The sequence below is a fragment of the Halichoerus grypus genome, chromosome 3 (genome assembly GCF_964656455.1).
Source record: "Halichoerus grypus chromosome 3, mHalGry1.hap1.1, whole genome shotgun sequence".
In the NCBI taxonomy this organism is placed as follows: domain Eukaryota; kingdom Metazoa; phylum Chordata; class Mammalia; order Carnivora; family Phocidae; genus Halichoerus; species Halichoerus grypus.
In genome coordinates this window covers 113,520,304-113,539,888 of record NC_135714.1, presented here as the reverse complement: position 1 = coordinate 113,539,888, position 19,585 = coordinate 113,520,304, and the positions used below count along the sequence as shown (strand labels likewise).

General features: G+C 32.3%; 1 protein-coding gene across 2 annotated transcripts in view; it reads right to left on the bottom strand.

The window, feature by feature from the left end:
* Nucleotides 1-19,585, bottom strand: part of PCDH10 (protocadherin 10) — a 60,589-nt gene that overhangs the window by 11,612 nt on the left and 29,392 nt on the right. The window contains exon 5 of one of the 2 annotated variants that reach the window (XM_036105928.2): nucleotides 3,723-7,352. The exons of the other annotated variant lie outside the window; for it this stretch is intronic. Coding sequence (XP_035961821.1) covers nucleotides 7,333-7,352 — 20 coding nt within the window. The 3' untranslated portion in view covers nucleotides 3,723-7,332. Of the gene's footprint in view, nucleotides 1-3,722; nucleotides 7,353-19,585 lie in introns of those variants that run through there. 2 annotated transcript variants of the gene reach the window in all.

The following is a 19,585-nucleotide window of genomic DNA, read 5'->3' as shown; positions in this document are numbered from 1 at the left end:
AACACTTCTGTGGAAATTGAAACTCAGGCATATAAGATCACTGAGCAAACCACTTGGCTTAAAAAGGTTACTCCTTTAGTGGGGTCTTTCTTTGACTTATTTGATTTTGATTGGTTTGGGTTTTTGGGGACCGTGGCTCCAAAGTGCACTCCAAACATTAAAAATACCCTGCCTATTATAATCGTAATAATCTCCCTAGTGTATTGTATTCTCTCAAAAGCCTTAAATATATGTTCACAGCTGCTAACCACCAAGAAAATTATCTCCCTAAGACTAGAATTCCAGAAAAGAAGCAAAGAGAATGACAAATTTAAGGACTATGACCCTGGAACCGTGACCTATGGATACCACAAAAAGAAACAACGGAAGCTGCCAAGTGGTAGCTGAGAGTGGTGCTAATGCCTTAAATTTTGATCACATCTCTCAGTCAAGCTGACAGTCTGATCAAAAGGAAGGAATTGTTAAAAAGGAAACCACAGGTCCAAAATGGAGTCACTTCTGCTAAGCCCACATCACCAAATGGGGGCTTTATTCCTAACCTAATTGCAGTTTCAACCTTCCCCAGGAATGCAATCTTAATCAGTCAGTCTGGAATTTTCTGCTCAGTGCCAGTGAAGTAACCCACATAATAAGACCCTTTTATTCCCCAAAGGGAAGTGACCTTGCCTGAAATAATCCTTTATTTTGTTTATGACTCCCTTGTCTGGCTTTAAAAACCTTTCCCTTTCGGTAGCCCTTTGGAGCTTTCTTCTACTTGCTAGATGGGATGTTGCCTGATTTATGAATTGTTCAATGAAGCCAGTTAGATCTTTAAAATTTACTCTGTTGAATTTTTGTTATTTCACACTGCCCAAATTCGTTTTATAAATCACATGCAAAAAATATCATTCTGTCAATTATTCAGTAACTCCAACAAACATTTATTTGCATGGAAATAGAAAGTTATTCAAAAAGCACATTGGGGATTGGGGGAAAAATCAGGTAAATATATCCTAGTGCAATCATACATATATATTTTTCAATAGTAGGAATAGAGGGCTATTTGAGAGTTGCAAAGGGAAATGACTGGAACTCAGCAGCTGTGAGTTTTATTTCCTGGACTCCAAACCACCAATAAATAGAGAGGCAAAGGTGAACTGAGCTGATGAGTGGAAACCAAAGGCAAGTCAACTTGCATCTTGAGATTGTGCAATAAGCACTGTTTAAATACAACTCGAAAGCAGTCTGGAGTGTTGAGAAAGGAATGATTTCCATTTGGATACTGTATTCCATACTTTTGGTAATCAAGAATAGGGGTAAAGAGTTGAAAGTGATATTAATAATAAAATACACCACCTAATGTGCATTAGCATTGTTGCTACGCATTTCACATTTGTCAGTTTACTGAATTCTCATAAGACTTTTTACAGCTAAGTGTACTTCATATTTTACAAAGGTAAAGATCAAGACTCAGATGCGAAAGAACTTTTTGAAAAGATCTTCCCTGACTTTCTACAGCATTAAATAAATTTAAATTTGAAATAGTGATCATATGGTGCAGTGCTTTTCAAACACTTGGGCAATGATTCACAGCAAGAAATATATTTCACATTGGGACCTATATCACACATGTATTGGAAGAAATGTTTCACAAAGAACTGTTTGTTTTTACCATGAGTGATGTGCTTTCATATTCTTCTACTCTACATTTTTTCTATTCTATTTACTTATAGTTTTGTTTTTATGTTCTCATCTTAATACATTGACTTACTCTCGTGACCCACAGTTGGGTTTTGACCACAAATTTGATTATTTCATTATCTGACCATTTAATTATTTAGTATTTTCCTATAATTTCTTTGGTTCTCAAGGCAAACTAGAATTTTCATGAAGGCAGATATTACTACCATGCATCCTTACCTCCCCTCATTGTTGGACCTTACTATAGGTGTGTAATTCAATAAAATTTAATTTTTATGTCCGAAAATTGATAATCTTGGTTAAATGGAAGAGTCTGTGATATGATTCCCAAAAAGGGTAAAAGTAAGGGATAGGAGGCACAGGTCTAGGGAAACAAAGTAACTTGTAGTTATAGCTGTCAACATTTCATTGAGAATCATCATTCCTGTGTATTCGATGTCCAAATAGAGGAAATACCTAGTCCTATCCCTTGTTGCTTCATAAAATGAATTTCTGTCCAGATATGTGTAGTCTGAACTCAAGAAAATCAGTTACATAAACCACACACGAGATTACAAAGCACATTTCTTCTATATTACCTTTTAGCTGTTTCAGACTGTAATTTCTGAAAGATTCATTCAGATTATTTTTACATTATAAAAAAATCTATACCTTAATTTATACTTTCTTCTTGAATAATGATACCTATCTGTATTTTATTTTTTCTTACGATTCCATTGACTTTAAATATGAAATAATTTCTGTCTAAAATTTTAGATAAAATGTTTTCCTCTTATTGCTTGAAGGCGTTCATATCCTGTGTACAACTTCTCAATATCATTCCTTGTGGACCCTTGCTATTACTACAAATCAAAAAAATTAAAAAGAAAATATAACATTAGGTGGAAAATATATATATATTTAAAATATTCATTGTGGGTATCATGAGAATCATATGGAACTAAATGCCTACTTTCAAAAGTATAAATATCATGAAATCCTTTAAACCTAGCATATGTTTCTTCGAATGAGACTCAGTTTTGAACAGATGTCCCCTTAGACCTGTTATATTAAGACTAAAATTACTAAATCAGCATTAGTTGTTTTTAAATTTAGGGCCATATTTTGCCACTGATTTTTATTCAAAGCTCCCACAGGCGTCAGTGGAAGATCCATGCATGGAGAAATGGCATAATATGTATCCTAGTTTTATTTATTTCATATGTATACAGCAGTATAAAATAATATATTACATTTACACTCATTTTACTTATGTATTGTTATAGCATTCACAGTAACAAACACTATAGTTAAGATTTAAACTCATCTTTTGTTATAATACCCTGTTTTCACTCACAGATAACTGTCTCAAAAATGTGTTTAGAGCTGAAATTCCCTGCTTACTTTCAGCTCTATGATGTACGGCTATATTGGAAGTCTGAGTTCTGTCATTCAGATATTTTTGAGTCTCATGTGAAATTTTAATATTTGCATCGTTAATGCAAAATTTTCATGCAACTCAAAAACATCTGGAGTGTAAAACTTCAAACTAAGCATGTGACAAATTTTCAAGAAATAAAAGTCATTTTTCTAATTTTACAAATACTTAAAAAATAACAGTGTTTAGAAATACATGCATGCACACTAAAGGTATTAGAATTTTAGTCATATTATTGCCTGCAATACTCTGGCGGCACCCATCTACCAGCATCCTCATAGAATGCTATAATCTAAAACCTATGCCAAGTTTTAGAAGAAAAAAATACTCTATTGAACAGTAGTTTCACAAATTACTGTATAAGGATTTTGTTCGACCTAGCAGAGGGAAATTCCTGGAAGAGCTAACAATATATAAAATAATTTTACTACTCCATGGCATAAAAAATATGGAATTTTGTCATTTTCTGTTTTTCCTTGTTAAAAAGGAACATAAAAAGGATGTTAAGTGCAAAGCCTTTACCACTACAAAATTGGAGTTGAAAAAGATAAAGAACCCAAGAAACTGCAATATGAAAAATATAAGATTTTCAGAAAAATTATCAAGTATACCAATGTTTTAAATATTTTTGACTTCCTCGGGTATTAAAAGCACACATAGAAATATGAGGGTGGAGAAAGAAAACCACATGAAATGACAATTAACAGTGCTCTTATCAGTCAGTACCGTAATTTTCTTTATCCTGCCTAACATTTGCAACATTCTGAGTAATTATATTAAATATTACATTTACTCCAGCAAATAATTTTTGTAAGGTGAAATGGTACAATGCATATACAATTATTAAAGTTTTTGTTGAGAATTGTGAGAATTTTTGTTCCTCCTCTTGTTGGAGAAGTAGGAGAGTTTCTACATTACAAATCTGACGGCAAATTATAACACTATTAAGAAAGGAAGCAAGAGGATGAGTAATTAAAATATTTAAATCTTCTACTGTAGTACTTAATTTGCAATGTTTGATAAAGGCATTGCATTTAATATCTTCAAAAAACAGAATATACATGTTTCCTTTATATTTCCCAAGAAAGATGATACACTTATAGTGACACCATTATGTCTGTTAAGTAATTCTGATGTGATATTTAAATATTAGATGTAAAATGATTTCACAGAATTATGTTCACAAGGTAAAAATTAGAATTTTACATGTGGATAAAGTATCTCTAAAAATTGTCTTTTGACATACCTTTGAAACATTAAGACACTGTTTCCACAGGAAATTATTTTGACATTTTTACTACTCTAAAACTAACCATGTTATCAAGGAGTAAATATCATGATTATTCATTTTGGAAATAATTAATTGATGAAATATTGTCTGATAATTTAGATATTATTTTCCTTTGATAAATATAAAATGATGTAAGATTGGATATTAGGATGACTAGATTAAACAAAAAATTAATCTAAAATTCCTTTCCATGCTAACCTAATAAATGCTTACTTGGAAACCTTTGTTATTAGTGGATTGCATTTTTCTGTTTCATAGTCCCCCCATCAATTGGTAGATAACATTTTAGCCAATTTGCTAAAATTATATCCTTACTCTATTGTAACTTCTGATTTATTCTGGATGCAATAGATAATTGATTAATAACTAAACATTTAGTATTTTGTTTTAAATATTTTTCCCACAAATTAGGTAAAATTTCCTTGTTTTTTCTTGTTTGTTTTTATAGATTAATGATATAATTTAAAAATTTAAATGCAAATTAGAAGAACTCTTACTATGACATAAAAAAACTAATGCATAAATATATGGCATAAGAAGTTTGTTCAAGGGAGATTATATACAATGACATAAAGGGCTAAATAATTAAAGAAACTTTCTTAAGGTTGAATGAATGAATATAACCATAATATATGAAGTGAGTATATCCTCATTTTTAATGCATGTGATAAGGCAGATGGATGTGTGTTTTCCCCCATAATTGTAAAATGATGAATGAAAGGTTTTAATTAAAGCAGAGTGATTCAACAAGAAAATCATTTTCTTGTTTAAAAAGCAATTACAACAAACAGACGCTTTTCCAGCTAAATTATATAGAAACATATCCTTACTAAAATAGTCTATCATTCAAAATATTAATGTAGTAGTGCCAGAAGTTTGAGAAAATGTTACTGCTGCACTGACGTGAATGCATGTGCTTTTTGTGTCATATGTGATGGATTAGTTTTACATATTTTTAAAGGGTCCCCAAAAGGCTGGAACATTATACATATTATTTCAATATATAAAATGATTGGGATTATGACATATTAATATCTATAATTTGATAACAGTCAAATGAGTGATGCCGGAAGCCACTCAAATATATACATATCAAGGACATATAAATATGTGTATGCATTTTAATGTTAAATCAAAGGAAAATAATTCCTATTTAAATGACCATAAAATTGGATGGGAAACATTTGTTATGTGTTAAGTTTTAGTCTGTTCTTTAATAATACAGCACAGCTCAAACTATCGCCGAATTCATAAGATCAGTTGACAATTAAGGTAAATATTGCCAAATTGATCTGTAATTTGGATTGGGCAAACATTCAGATATGTTGAAGGCTTTTTTAGAGGGGAGCTATGAGAATTCTGTTTTTTGCTAAGAAGATTATCTCACATTCTCCGATTTTTCTCTCTTAATTTCTCTCTTAGTTAAGCAATAAACAACAGCAGGAAAAAAAAGAAAAACATGTAAAAGAAAGGAAAATACACCTTGATGAATTTAATAATTAACTTCATTGACCTAAAAGTAAGAGTCAAGCTTAATCTTTCAAGGCTGACTCAGGAAGAATTTCTCTCATTAATAAAACACTGACTATATTTAAGCTATAAAACTCTCGCATGTAAGATAATACTAAAACAATAACATACCATGTTTCTATCTCCAAATTTATTTAATTTATTTTAAATTTAGAGATCCCTTATATCTTACAGTTACTCTTTACCAGTTTAGATATTGATATATCTCTATATATTCATATAGAGTTATAAATAGATTTTATATTCATGTGTTATTAGGAGTCACAAAACTATGCAAAACTATGTAAAATAAAATTCTGTGTGAGTGAGTTCTATGGTTGAGGACTTCTTAAAATAGTAATCTCAATGACGTATTTTACATCACAAAATGTACAGACACCCAGTGTTTGTTTTTGTTTTTTTCTAACAACAAATACAGGTGAATTTATAGATTCCTTATAAAAGCTTTAAATGATTCTAAATTCAAAGCCATAGAAATAGAATCGAAAGAATGTAGATTGTTAGAGATTTTGATATTACATGTTCAGTGCTCTTTTGATAACATCGACAGCTATATCTTTGGCATTGAAAATTCAGTACGAGTTCTTGACAAAATTTTGTAGCTTAGAGCTTCGTTTCCTTTTCAACAAGGAAAAACAGGGTTGAATAAGATATGAAAATTGGGAGGAAGTTATTAATGATTTTTTTTTCTTAGTAAGTTTATCTTTGGGACCCTGAATTACCTTTTACTTTACTGTATGATGTGGACTGTATGAATCCATTTAAAAACCAACTGAGTTGTACCACATTTTAGGAAAATTATATAATATAATATATATATTTTATATTTATTTAGAAGCTTTGAAATAGTACAGTAAACACTTTGCAACACGGTGTATAAACTACAGAATGTCTTTGATATTTTGTGGGTCTTCAGAATACAACATTTTTAAGAACCCACAGGTGAAAAGAACATAATCACAATCTCTCTTGTAAAGTTGGAATAGTTTGGGGAACACTTGATCACACAAAAATAATATAAAACAGTCAAGTTTAAAACAGTGATATTGCATTTATAATGCACAAATTTCCTTTATCTTTATGACTGGCTTCTCGTGGTGAATATAAACATCTAAAGGGCTCAGTGACATTTGGAGAGAGAAAGATATATAGTGCTGTAAACAGGCACACACTGATCGGAGAGGCAAAATCAGTTGCCTCTAAAGTTTCTACAGTTCTGCACATTTCAACTCATTTCTCAGGCCTGCTGAGAGCAATTAGGTCCTATAATTGGCCACGACGACTCCGCCCGCAATCTAAAACTCAGTTACACACAACTAACTGGATGGCCAAGATAATGAAGTTGAAAAGTTGATGCTTTTGTTGGTCGACTTTGTGCAAATCATGCTGCTTCAGGTAAATCCTGTAGAATTGACTAGCATATCCTTTTCCGTGCTGTGAAAAAGAAAGAAAAATACTCTAAGAAAAGGAGCCTGGGTTTTGGAGTTTAGAATTGCATGTCATTTTAAAAAGAAACAAATACAGTTGGAAATAAGTTGTGTCCCTATACCAGACCCATGTAGTGTCAAAATATTTCAGTGATGACCTTGGTTTCTAATAGTTATAGAGAAAAGTTGCTCTGGTGCTTGGCTTTCTAAAAATTACAATTTTGATATTTTGAAAAATCAGTTTCACGTGGGAGATGTATACTATATGTACCAACCACGAGTAATGTGGAGACTAACCTTTTAAAGGGACATAGAAGACAATCCCTACTTCACTACTTATGCAGGATCAGAGTATAGGAAAAAATGTGTGGTCCTTAAACATTCCAGAACAATCCTTTATAATATCTATGAGCAACTGGTTATATGTCTAGTTTAATAAATTCTAAATTATATATATATATATATATATAAAATCAATATATAATACAGAAAACTGTACCAGAAAATGTTTATGTAATTAAAAAGTTAAAGGGTGCTTCACATTTTCTAGGTTTACTTTATCTCATCTTTGAAATTACGCAAAAACCAAATCTTTTTATGTCTACAAAATAAAAAAAAAATCTAAATGTATCCCCTAAAAGGAATCAGTTTTCTTATAAGGAAGGTAAAGGTGAAAAGAGAAAAAGATATTGAATTTGGCCAAGTCTTATACGATGTATTGAATTATGAAGTAGAATTTCTAAATTCAATCATTTAGGTTTTATGATTTTAAGTATTTTATTTATTTATAATGATAATGGTTATTTCTTCCCACCTATCGATAATCTTTATATTTGGCAATGAGCACAATCAGAACAGAAACTGTACTCCTAGGTCAGTATCTGACACATAATAGATATATGATAAAAAGGTACTGAAAATTGTGCACAATTGTGATAAAAGGCAATTTGGTTGTGTAAAATCAACTATAATAAAATTATATATATATATATAGAGAGAGAATTAAAAATTAAGAACTACTCTAAATAGCGTAACTGATGGGGCGCCTGGGTGGCTCAGTCGTTAAGCGTCTGCCTTCGGCTCAGGTCATGATCCCAGGGTCCTGGGATCGAGCCCCACATCGGGCTCCCTGCTCGGCGGGAAGCCTGCTTCTCCCTCTCCCACTCCCCCTGCTTGTGTTCCCTCTCTCGCTGTGTCTCTCTCTGTCAAATAAATAAATAAAATCTTAAAAAATAAATAAATAAATAAATAAATAAATAAATAAATAAATAAATAACGTAACTGAATTGTTTCAATCTGTGAATAGTTGGATTTTGTTTGTTTGTTTTCGGGCTTTCTTTATACAAATAGAACATACTGGTCAGTTCAATTCCTCGTCTATGGTATTTTTCCATTAATTTCAAGTAGATTATCTGGTTATATATTTTTCTTAATTTATTTCCCTGATTCTCTCATTTATTTCTCCTCACAAGCTCAGTTTGTGACCAACCAACCTAAGATTTCTTCCTTAGGCCACGGTTTAACAGACACATCAACTAAAATTGTAAAAGTCAGGCACCACCATTGACAGAAATAAAGTTGAAAAGGAATATATACATGTACTGTGTAGTAACTAGTATTGAAAACAATCAAAACATATTTTGTTTTGTAATAATATATAACAACATGAATTATAAAATGAGTTAACTCTAACGCAGGACTACATGGTAGTTATTATAACTTACCTGGTCATAATGCTACAGAGAATATTCTATAAAAGCAAATAGAAATTTGGTCTTTTTAAATAATCAAATCCTATTTTCCTATGTTGTTGAATTCAAATTCCCTGTTTCATGATAAACTTGAGTATATCTGATTTAAATATATTTGGTTTATACCAATCAGAATTTAAAATTCTTCAGTAAATTCAAATAATTAAGCACCATAGTAATTCAGGTTCGTAAAATGAATTGGACAAATAATTACAGTGACCAGATAATTTATTGTTCAACCTGAAAAATTGTGTGAGTAAAAGGGAACACTATCAATAATTACATAAGACATAATCTTGTGTTTTCTTGGACAACCCAGGAAATATGAACACCCCATAAACAATACCACTTTTCTCAAATTAAGTTAGAGATATTACTTACAGGATGAAGGTTTTTTCTTAAAATACTCATTTAGAGGAAACTAATTTATAGGAAACATCTCGAACACTTACAGTTGGAGGACAAAAGAAACTCAAGAGTGACCTATCCTCAACCTATAATTTATTATGTGCAAAAATTAATATGCTGAAAAGCTACATCTTAGTATAATGCAGAAATTAGTCAACCCGATATATATTTAAATCAGTAAAATATTTCTAATTAGGTTAAAAGATTACTTATGGGAAAAGCTATTAGCATGGATATGATATGTTCCTTTGATTCAGTCAAAATACAAAAAGAAATTATATTATTAAAATAGTTCAGAGTTTTAAGAACACAGAAGTTTAGCACACATTATACTTGATATCTTAAAATCTAAACACAAGCTTAAATGCATATTTTAATTACTGCCTAGAGTTACGGGTGTGCTGCTTTTATTTAAAGTGCACCTCTTCCAGCAGTTGTATGAATAAAATATTCGCCTTTTATTAAATTATCTTCTCCCACCTATCTGTTAATTCAGAAATGCAAATCTGAATGGGACAGGTGTTAAGGGCTCAGGTTGAAGATCAGAACAAAGTAGGACGAGGAGGAAAGATTTCCTCCATTTCCAAAGCAAATTTCACAAATGTGAAGTATGACCAGACAAACTAGAGGAAATGAAATATTACTACTAAGTTAGAGTCACAAACATTTTGTTTCAAGGCTTTTTAGAGCTAGTTTGAATACTGAATACTCATTATCTTTGGGGGCTGTCTGGGTTAATGTTGGACAAGTAGCACACAAATATATATATATATATATATATATATATATATATATATATATATATATATATATGAAAAAGCAATGTTATTACATTTTAGAGTCAGTGCCAAGGACAGTTACTGCACAGTGTTAACTGTTAAATCTATGCATTTGCTGAAGCATTTCAGGCTCGAGAGAATGGGTCAAATACATTGAATCTCTATGCTTTATGATGTATTCTACATATGTTTCAGAATTATGAAAGCATACTTGAAAATTTTCTGCTTTTTCTTTTCAATTCACAAATGCATTTTTCCCCCTAGCTACTCATCAGCATAGGTAGGGAACTGGTCACTTGATAGAGATGAAAGATTTTCCTTTCAGTCAAATCTAAATAATAGGAAAAGGACTGTTAGTATTTCTTTTTACTTCTACTTATTCATTCACTGCCTTTATTCTTCATAGTGAATCACAGAAATCTCACATTTAAGACATTTATCTCATTGTCTGAACTAAGGATGAAAAAATCACTCTCAAGGGAAAAGAGATATTCAAATATTTACTTTTTATAGTTTAGCACATATATGTGTGTATATATTTAACACATATGTATGCATACATTTAACATATTTTTTGATGAAAGTTCCAGGATGCGTATTTTTCCTCATATTGTGGAATCCTGTAATTGTCTTCGATAATTTGTAAAGTACGATATTAAACTTTGGAACATTTACAAATTCTGTTTGATGACTATAAGCATGTATGTTGCAAAAATAATTGTATAAATATCAGTACTGATATCCTATTTATACCATGTATAATAGTATAATTAGCTTGGTGAAAAATAATTTGGTATAATATATTAAAATGACATTGTAATAATTTGACTATTCACATTTCTATACTTGCATTACAGGAAGCAAAATACCCTTCATACTTTATGACAGTATGAACCGCAGGAGCTAAAGAAATATATAAACATATGAAGTGACCTAACCTTATTTCTGTGACTGAAAGAAAGAACAGCCTTCAAATATCCCAGATGACTGAGACTCCATGGCAGTGAAACACTTCCAGAGGCTGAGATCAGTAACCTACTCCAGAGCACACTCAAATGTTTAAGGAGCCTCCCGGTCAGGACACTTCTTTATATGTAAAGTGAATTTAGCAGACAAGAGTTAAAGCCCATTACCCCTTACAGAAGTCAGAAACACCTGCCCTCTGTTCCCTGAGTAAAAGCGTATCAGAAACTGAAAGATCGTTTAAAAGCAAGCCTCCATTAGAGATCTGTCCAGTTGAATAATCAATTCTTTTAACTTTCCTCTATCTTATTCTTCAGCCATTTTTGAGGATTCTCTTTCAAAATCTTGCTAATTTTTTTTTTTTTCTGTTTAACTGTAAAGTCCAGCAATGAGCATAGTAGTGGTAACTATTAAATATGGGTTGCTGCTTGATTTGTCTTTTATCTCCCCCCCCGAACAGTATTAGATTTGTTTTTATATTTTAAAATATAATTGTACATGGTTCATATTGTAAATGTTTTCCTTTTCACAAAAAAATGACAGGTTTTAAATTTTAAGTTATATATAATGAAAAAACGATTAAGCACTGTAATTTATTATGAATTATAAAAAGACTGAAAGCCTTCTGTTAATATAATATATGTTGTCTTTTGTCCAATAATACTAGCTTAGTGCAGCATGAACTTGAATTCTTACATTTATTTCATAATATGCACAACATCCTCATGCTAAATTTTGTTTTTTCCTCTCATCAAACAAAATGCTTTTTATTCTATCTTGACAGAGTTAAGGGATTATAGAATATATCTAGAAAACAAGAGTTCATCTGGAGAAAGTGGCTCTCATATATAAACTTGATTAGTGTTTTAGAAAGAAAACTTTGTGAAATAAATGACTCAAACAATCCTTTAGAACATTCATGCCAGAAATATATAATAAAGCCAAGTGTTCAGTTTATATGTGTATGTAATGATTACAATGTAATTTGCAATTAATAAATATTTGTTAAAAAAGATAAATTCATGGGTATTTGAAGAGGTAAGAAACTGGTGAGCGTAGTTTTGTGGTAGAGACATTGACATCAATGAATGAGTAAAATGGATCTTTTCTAAGAGAGGAATATGTTGAACATATTCTTTTCATAGACATTCTAGCTTTCGCAATTCCAGCACCCTTAACTACTATTAAGAAGAAAACCACTGCCTGTCATTTCCATCGTTTAAATTGACATCACTTAGACCAAATTCCTAAACTGGAGCCTCATACCTAATCTAAATGCAGTTTCAACCTCCCCCAGAGATGTAGTGTTAACCTGTCAGTCAGAAGAAACTTTTCGATTAGCAATTAGCACCAGTGAGTCAGACACGAGTGCCCTCTGCCTTCCCCAAAGGAAGATGAGGTAATCTGCATGTTAAGACCCCTTTCTTATCCCCCTAAGGGAAAGCAGCCTTGCCTGGAACAATCCTTTCCTTTTGCTAATAACTCTTGCCCCACCTTCCGTATATAAAAACCTTCCGTTTTGTAAACTTCCTCAGAGGGCCCCTATATTTGCTAGATGGGATGCCGCCCAACTGGTGAATCATGTAATAAAGCCAATTAGATCTTCAAAATGTACTCGGTTGCAAATGGCAAGATTTCGTTTTTTTGATGGCTGCATAATATAATGTATGGTGATTAGCATAACATAATAAAATAAAATTTAAAAAAAATGTACTCGGTTGAATTTTTGTTACTTAACAATAGTGACCGTCTCCCCTAAGAATCCAGTGTAACCAATACTGCTCTATTTTAGCTGTGATAAAGACCGTATACTAATTTGAGGCTATGGATTAAAAATAAATTAGGACTCATTTTCTCACTAAGAATGGTATGTGCAAAGAAGGAATTTATTTTGTAAGCTGGAATATGCCCCCCAAGATCAAGTAGAGTTGACGCACTGTGCAAAGCCCTGAATATACTATCAGTGAAAATTTCAGAACTTATTGCTCAAAGTTTGTTTTCAAGCTAAACTTTATTGTTAATTAAAAGACTTAACAACCGGGCGCCTGGGTGGCTCAGATGGTTGGGCGTCTGCCTTCGGCTCAGGTCATGATCCCAGAGTCCTGGGATCGAGTCCCGCATCGGGCTCCCTGCTCCGCGGGAAGTCTGCTTCTCCCTCTGCCTCTCTCTCTCTCTCTCTCTCTCTCTCTGTCTCTCATGAATAAATAAATAAAATCTTAAAAAAAAAAAAAAAAAGACTTAACAACCTTGAAAATAGGAGCTTCTATTTGGCCAGAAGTACATTCCACAACTGTGACACTATACCATGGCTCTCACATAGCTTTGTATGAGGAAATGAATCCCCTGAAACATCCTGGGTTCCTTCTAGATAGAGGATCCATACGTTTTTAGAGATTTCTATATACTTGCATGTGTTTGTGTGTATGTGGGATGTGCAATTTAAAATCACCTTCGCCCAAAGGTGATGGTACATTTACAACCGGTTCACTAGAAAGTTTCTAGTCTGTGGGCTACTGCAACCATGTCAACTACCACTAATATTTTTGACAGGGTAGATGTACAATAATAGTAACTCAATTTTGTTTGGTTTAAAAATCTTTAACTCTAATTAAGTAGATTGATTAAGAGTGCTTTGAACTCTACAGCAAAAACCATTGATAGTGTATCAGCTCCTTTAATTAGACAATACACGTTGATTATTATCATTATCTAAATTGATTTAAGCAAGATAGCTAAAAACACAGTAATCATGCATAATTTTTCCATCTAAACACAAGAATTGTCAATATTCTAAATATCTGTTTTTAAATGCTAAAAACATTACACTTTTAAGTTAAAATATTTGGGAAAAAGTAAAAACCTACTATGACAAGGTATTGCATAAAATTTTATAGATTGAAGGGATCTATTCCAAACTCACCTAGAAATGAGGAAAATTATGTCTCAGAAGCTTTACAAATTTTCCCTGAAGGGGGAAAATAATAGGACATGACCCTACTCAGCACACTCTGGCCACTCTTATCAGGCTCTCTTTGATGAACAAAACCACCTTGCCTCATTGGTGTCTTAAAATCAAGTTTGGAGACGGAATTAGTTTTTAAATGCTTCCACCCAACATTGGTATATAGTTAGGCAACGGAACTCTAACATACGTGGCCCTCTATGTTTATGATACCGTTGAAAATTTTCCTGGAATCCTTTATCATAATCCACTAAAATATGAACACTGATTTGTTCCAGAACTATTTGAAAATCACATTTTTTACACTGGCAATAAAGAAATACCCTTGAAATTTCTTTTGAAGACAATCCACTCAATTATCTGACCTTAATAATGACAAAGAATACTTTCATTCAAGTTAGACAAATACTATTATTTTGTGTATCTAAAATTCTAACATGATATCCATATGTTCCTTTAAAGAATAAATGGTTCTTCTTTTTTCTTTGAGAATTATGAATGATAACATTTACTGACATTTAGACACTTGTATTTCAACTAGTTTCCTTCCAAACAACATTATAAGGAGATCAAATTAGTTATTTCCCTGTAAGGTTGAAATTAGCATTAATTTTCAAAGCAGAAGACATGAAAAATGCCTGAACGGGATTGGTCATTCCTACAGGTATAGGGATCTTATGCGTATAGATCTATCTGCAACACACATCATTGTACCGTGATATTAGATCAACTATTAGTGATGTGCTCAACTTTGTCTTTTATATGAAAACCAAGCATAATATCCAGCAAAGATAGGAAAAACTTAAAAAATAAATGCATAAGAACTTCATTTAAAAAATACATAGCCATGTATCTATTTATTAACCACTAATAACCTACTAAACAGGGATACAATTTCAAAATAACTTAAACAAAGCCTTAGATAATTAAGCCATGAAAATAAGTGGAAAATCTTCTGGATTGGTAAATAAAATACTTATAACACAATTTATACAAGTTTATTTTCAAGAAAGACACACACAACACACACGACTTAGAAACTGTGTGTAAAAATATGGCTGTTTATTTAATATTCTTAACGATCTGATTTCCCCTAACATAATTCAGTTGCTTCTATGTCAAAACAAATAGCATATTAAAAACAGGAATTGCAGCCTCAGCGAGGGGTTGGAAGGCTGACACACTGAAAAGGGAAACCTGACCACTAACACTAAAACAGGTTAGGAACCCCAAGACTATGTATAGGCTTCCAAAACCCCTTGAGTGAGATTGGCAGAGGAAATACACAGTGCCCAGTTACATTTGAATTTCAAATCAATAATGAATAATTTGCTAGTATACATATGCCCCATGCAGTATTTAGGTGTCATGACTTTTATTTGCTAAAACTGGCAACCCTACCTTAAGGCATCTGCTTCATGACACTGGTTACCACTGAGACAAATATTAACAGTGTTCCCTAGAAAAATGTTGCATTATATTTTCTAATTATTTTATAACACTGTAATTCATATATTTTCTATGTATTTCCATCTAAAATCATTTAAAATTAAGATATTGATTTTTTAATTTAAATTAAAATTTAAAATTCAAAAGAAGAAAATATATAAATATATAAATAAAATTCAAAAGAAGATAGAGAAATGAAGCTCAATTATCTACAATATAATTTCATATTTAATGAATTAAATATCATACATGGATGCAATCTTAATTGTCATTTATTTCTTTGTATCAGGATTAAATTTTAACCTTGTTTTGAATGAAATCTTTGTTTTTGTGAAATAGATATAGCATATTAGATAAAATGTTCTTTCTTCTTTTGCATAGTAAACAGAATTTTAAATCCTTCACTCTAAAATCTAAGCTTATGTATACATTTTCATTTTAGTTATCCCCTAGAAACTCATTAAACCACCTCCCCCTTGCCCTTTCAATTTAACTTATCATCAGATAATTAAAGATTTGAAAACTGATATGCAGGGCACCTGGGTGGCTCAGTCAGTTAAGCATCTGCCTTGGGCTCAGGTCAGGATCTCATCCTATGCATTGGGCTCCCTGCTCAGCCGGCAGCCTGCTTCTCCCTCTCCCTCTATTCCTCGCTTCCCCACCCCCTGCTCCTGCTCTCTTGCTCTTTCTCTCAAATAAATAAATACAATCTTTGAAAACTGATAGGCAGTGAGCCGAACTCATCTTAAAAAAATCACAAAAATGCTAAATTGTTGAAATAAGATCATATCATGCTTGTTAAAGTTTAGTTAAGTACTAATTAAATGACAAGATTTGGATCCTTAAATAGTTATATTACATCTCATGACTTTACACTTTGTGTTTACATAGGGTTCATCTTAATTACTGTAAATATTTAAACATGTAATAAATAAAAGTCATGCTATACACTTACTATTTATGAAAAATATCACAATAAATCTAGGAAAAAATTCAAATTTTAAATAATCAACCTTTGCTGAGGCCAGTAACAGATTCTGGTTAAATAGTATTGACAATGTATGTATATATATAAGATACCTATAACATTATTAAAACATGATAAATGCACAAATCTACCTGCTTATTTAATAAAGTTGTCACACACAAAAAATCAAAATTTGGTCTTATTCAAAAAAAGTATTTGAGATATTCAGTTGCCACAAGGCCATAGAAAAATAACTAAGAAAACAATCTGAAAATAACTTATGCAATAATGATGATGAGTAAAAATACCAGACACTTAAAAATTGTTACACTGGAACCCCCAAAACCTAAAGGAAAGTCAGATAAATTGCCTATAGCCATAGTTATCCTGTACTATGAATAATCTCCTGTCCCTGCCTATAAGCATGTGTTACAATGGATCTCCATTTATGCTCATGTTTAATTACCTTATATTTACTTAATTTTTTACATATATGTTTGTAAATGACACGCAACAGACCATTAAAAAAATACAGACCCTGATATTATGACCTGAGCCAAAATCAAGAGTTGGATGCTTAACCAACTGAGCCACCCAGGCACCCTGAGGCTTAAGTAGTTTTTAAAGAAAAAGTGATCAATCAGAAAAAAAAGAATAAAAGGACTAATATAGTTAAGGCTAGAATAAAAAGGACATGGAAATTATGGAATGTTGAAAGATGATGAAATCAGGGAACAGTATGTTAGGAGTGGAAGTGGTTAGGTTTGGAGGGTTTTTTATTTGTTTTGGCATTAAGAGATTATTATAATTATATTAATTTGTGTGAGTCGGGAAGATGCCTACCTAGATAACTAAAGATAAAAGAAATAGCACTTGCTTTCTTAGCTTTAAAGATGTTTCATTTGTTGATTCATTGATGTAGTCTACAAGCATTTATGCCTGTTTACTTTGCTCCAGACAAAATTCTGGGACTTGAGACTCTAAAGTGAATACACATGGATTCTGCTTTAAAAGATTTAACAATCCAATGGTAAAAACAATTGTTTTACAAGATATTTTAAAAATAGCAATCATGGGGCACCTGGGTGGCTCAGTTGGTTAAGCGACTGCCTTCGGCTCAGGTCATGATCCTGGAGTCCCGGGATCGAGTCCCACATCAGGCTCCCTGCTCAGCAGGGAGTCTGCTTCTCCCTCTGACCCTCCTCCCTCTCATGCTCTCTGTCTCTCATTCTCTCTCTCTCAAATAAATAAATAAAATCTTTAAAAAAAATAGCAATCATGTATAAAAATCTAGAAGTTACAAGAAGAATGTGTATCTGTCTTTGTCTGGAAAGGCTTCTTATTAAAGGTAAAATGAGTTGAATCTTGATTGATGAGTAAGAGATGGCCACACTGATGTGGTGAGGAGTGGTTTTGGAGATGAGAGAGATGCCAGAGGGAGAATAGAATGTGTCAAAGCACAAGGACCTGGGGAAAATGGTGTATTGAGAAGCTGACAATCACTGAATGACATGAAGCAAAAAGTGTAGACAGGGTTTAAACAAAATAAACTTTTAAATCTAGTGAACATTATTGTGGCCACAACAGGGAACCTCTCAAATTTTTTAGAGGAGACTATTGGAGTCAAATGCCTATAAATATAATTAATACTCTACTTTACAGTAGAAGCCAGATGGAAAAACAGAGGGGTCTTCATTAATTTTGGTGAGCTGGGCAGAAAGGACTGGAATTGGGGAATGCAAAAGAAAGTACACCTGTGTCTCCTCACAGAGCCCAGCAAAGACTCCAGGGTTTATACTTTACATATCTAGAAATAGTTTGCATTCCATCACCCTAAATCTCCCAAATGTAACAAAATATTTTGCAATCAAATGATTACCTGGGTGTTTTGGAGCTGATAGCTCAAAACTAAGGATAACTGTGAAAGAAAAAGTGGTAAAAGGACCTATTCAAAGAAGAGATTCTGTCCCAAATCTCAAGCCTCGAGTAGTATCAGCAGCATTATGAACTAGGTACCTATAGAAAAGCATGGAACATTTTTTCCCACACGTTTTAACAAAGAAAAAAACAACGCAGATAATGATCATAGACTAACATTACATTTACTTTATAACTGTGAAACTAATTTTTTTATTAAAATATAGCTTCTGGTTTATTCTTTCATAGAGAGACACAAGTAAATCTCATCCTGGGAACATCTGGTCGGCAATTCACAGAAATAGTGAAGACACAGGGACAATTTTAATTATGGCATTTAAAATAACATATTTTAAGTGATTAAAGGTCACATGCATTTGATCAGATCTTTCCTATCTAAAAATAACCCCAGCCTACAAGTATTTTCAGTTATCACCTTTCCTTGTATCTACTTTTCACTTCCAAAAATATTAAATGTTAATTTAATAAAGTATACATATTTCATCTTTCTCCATTTTACTGAAATGTACTTTCAAGGGTGTTCCTAGTTAGTTATTAGTTTTCCAATCAAAATGCATTCCCCTCTGGGGCGCCTGGGTGGCTCAGTCAGTTGAGCTACCCACTCTTGGTTTTGGCTCAGGTCATGATCTCAGGGTTGTGAGATGGAGCCCTGTGTAGGGCTCAGCGCTCAGCACGGAGTTTGATTGTCCCTCCCTCTCTGCTCCTCCCCTTGCTCACGCTCTCTCTCTCTCTCTCTCAAATAAATAAAATCTTAAAAACAAAAACAAAAACAAAAACACATATTCCCTTCCAGCACGGGAACTTCAGTAGTACTATAGTGGGGGAGCAACCATTTCCCAATCATTTAGTCTGAAGATTTCAGAACCATCCTGGATAACTACTTTGTATCTTTTATTGCTACATCGAGAATTCTAATACTTTCCATTTGTTTTTTTTTTTCAAAATTTCTCTAATAGTAATCTTTTCATTGTCATTCTCCACCAGGGTCTTATTGCCACAAAGCCTGACAACTGCAATAAAACT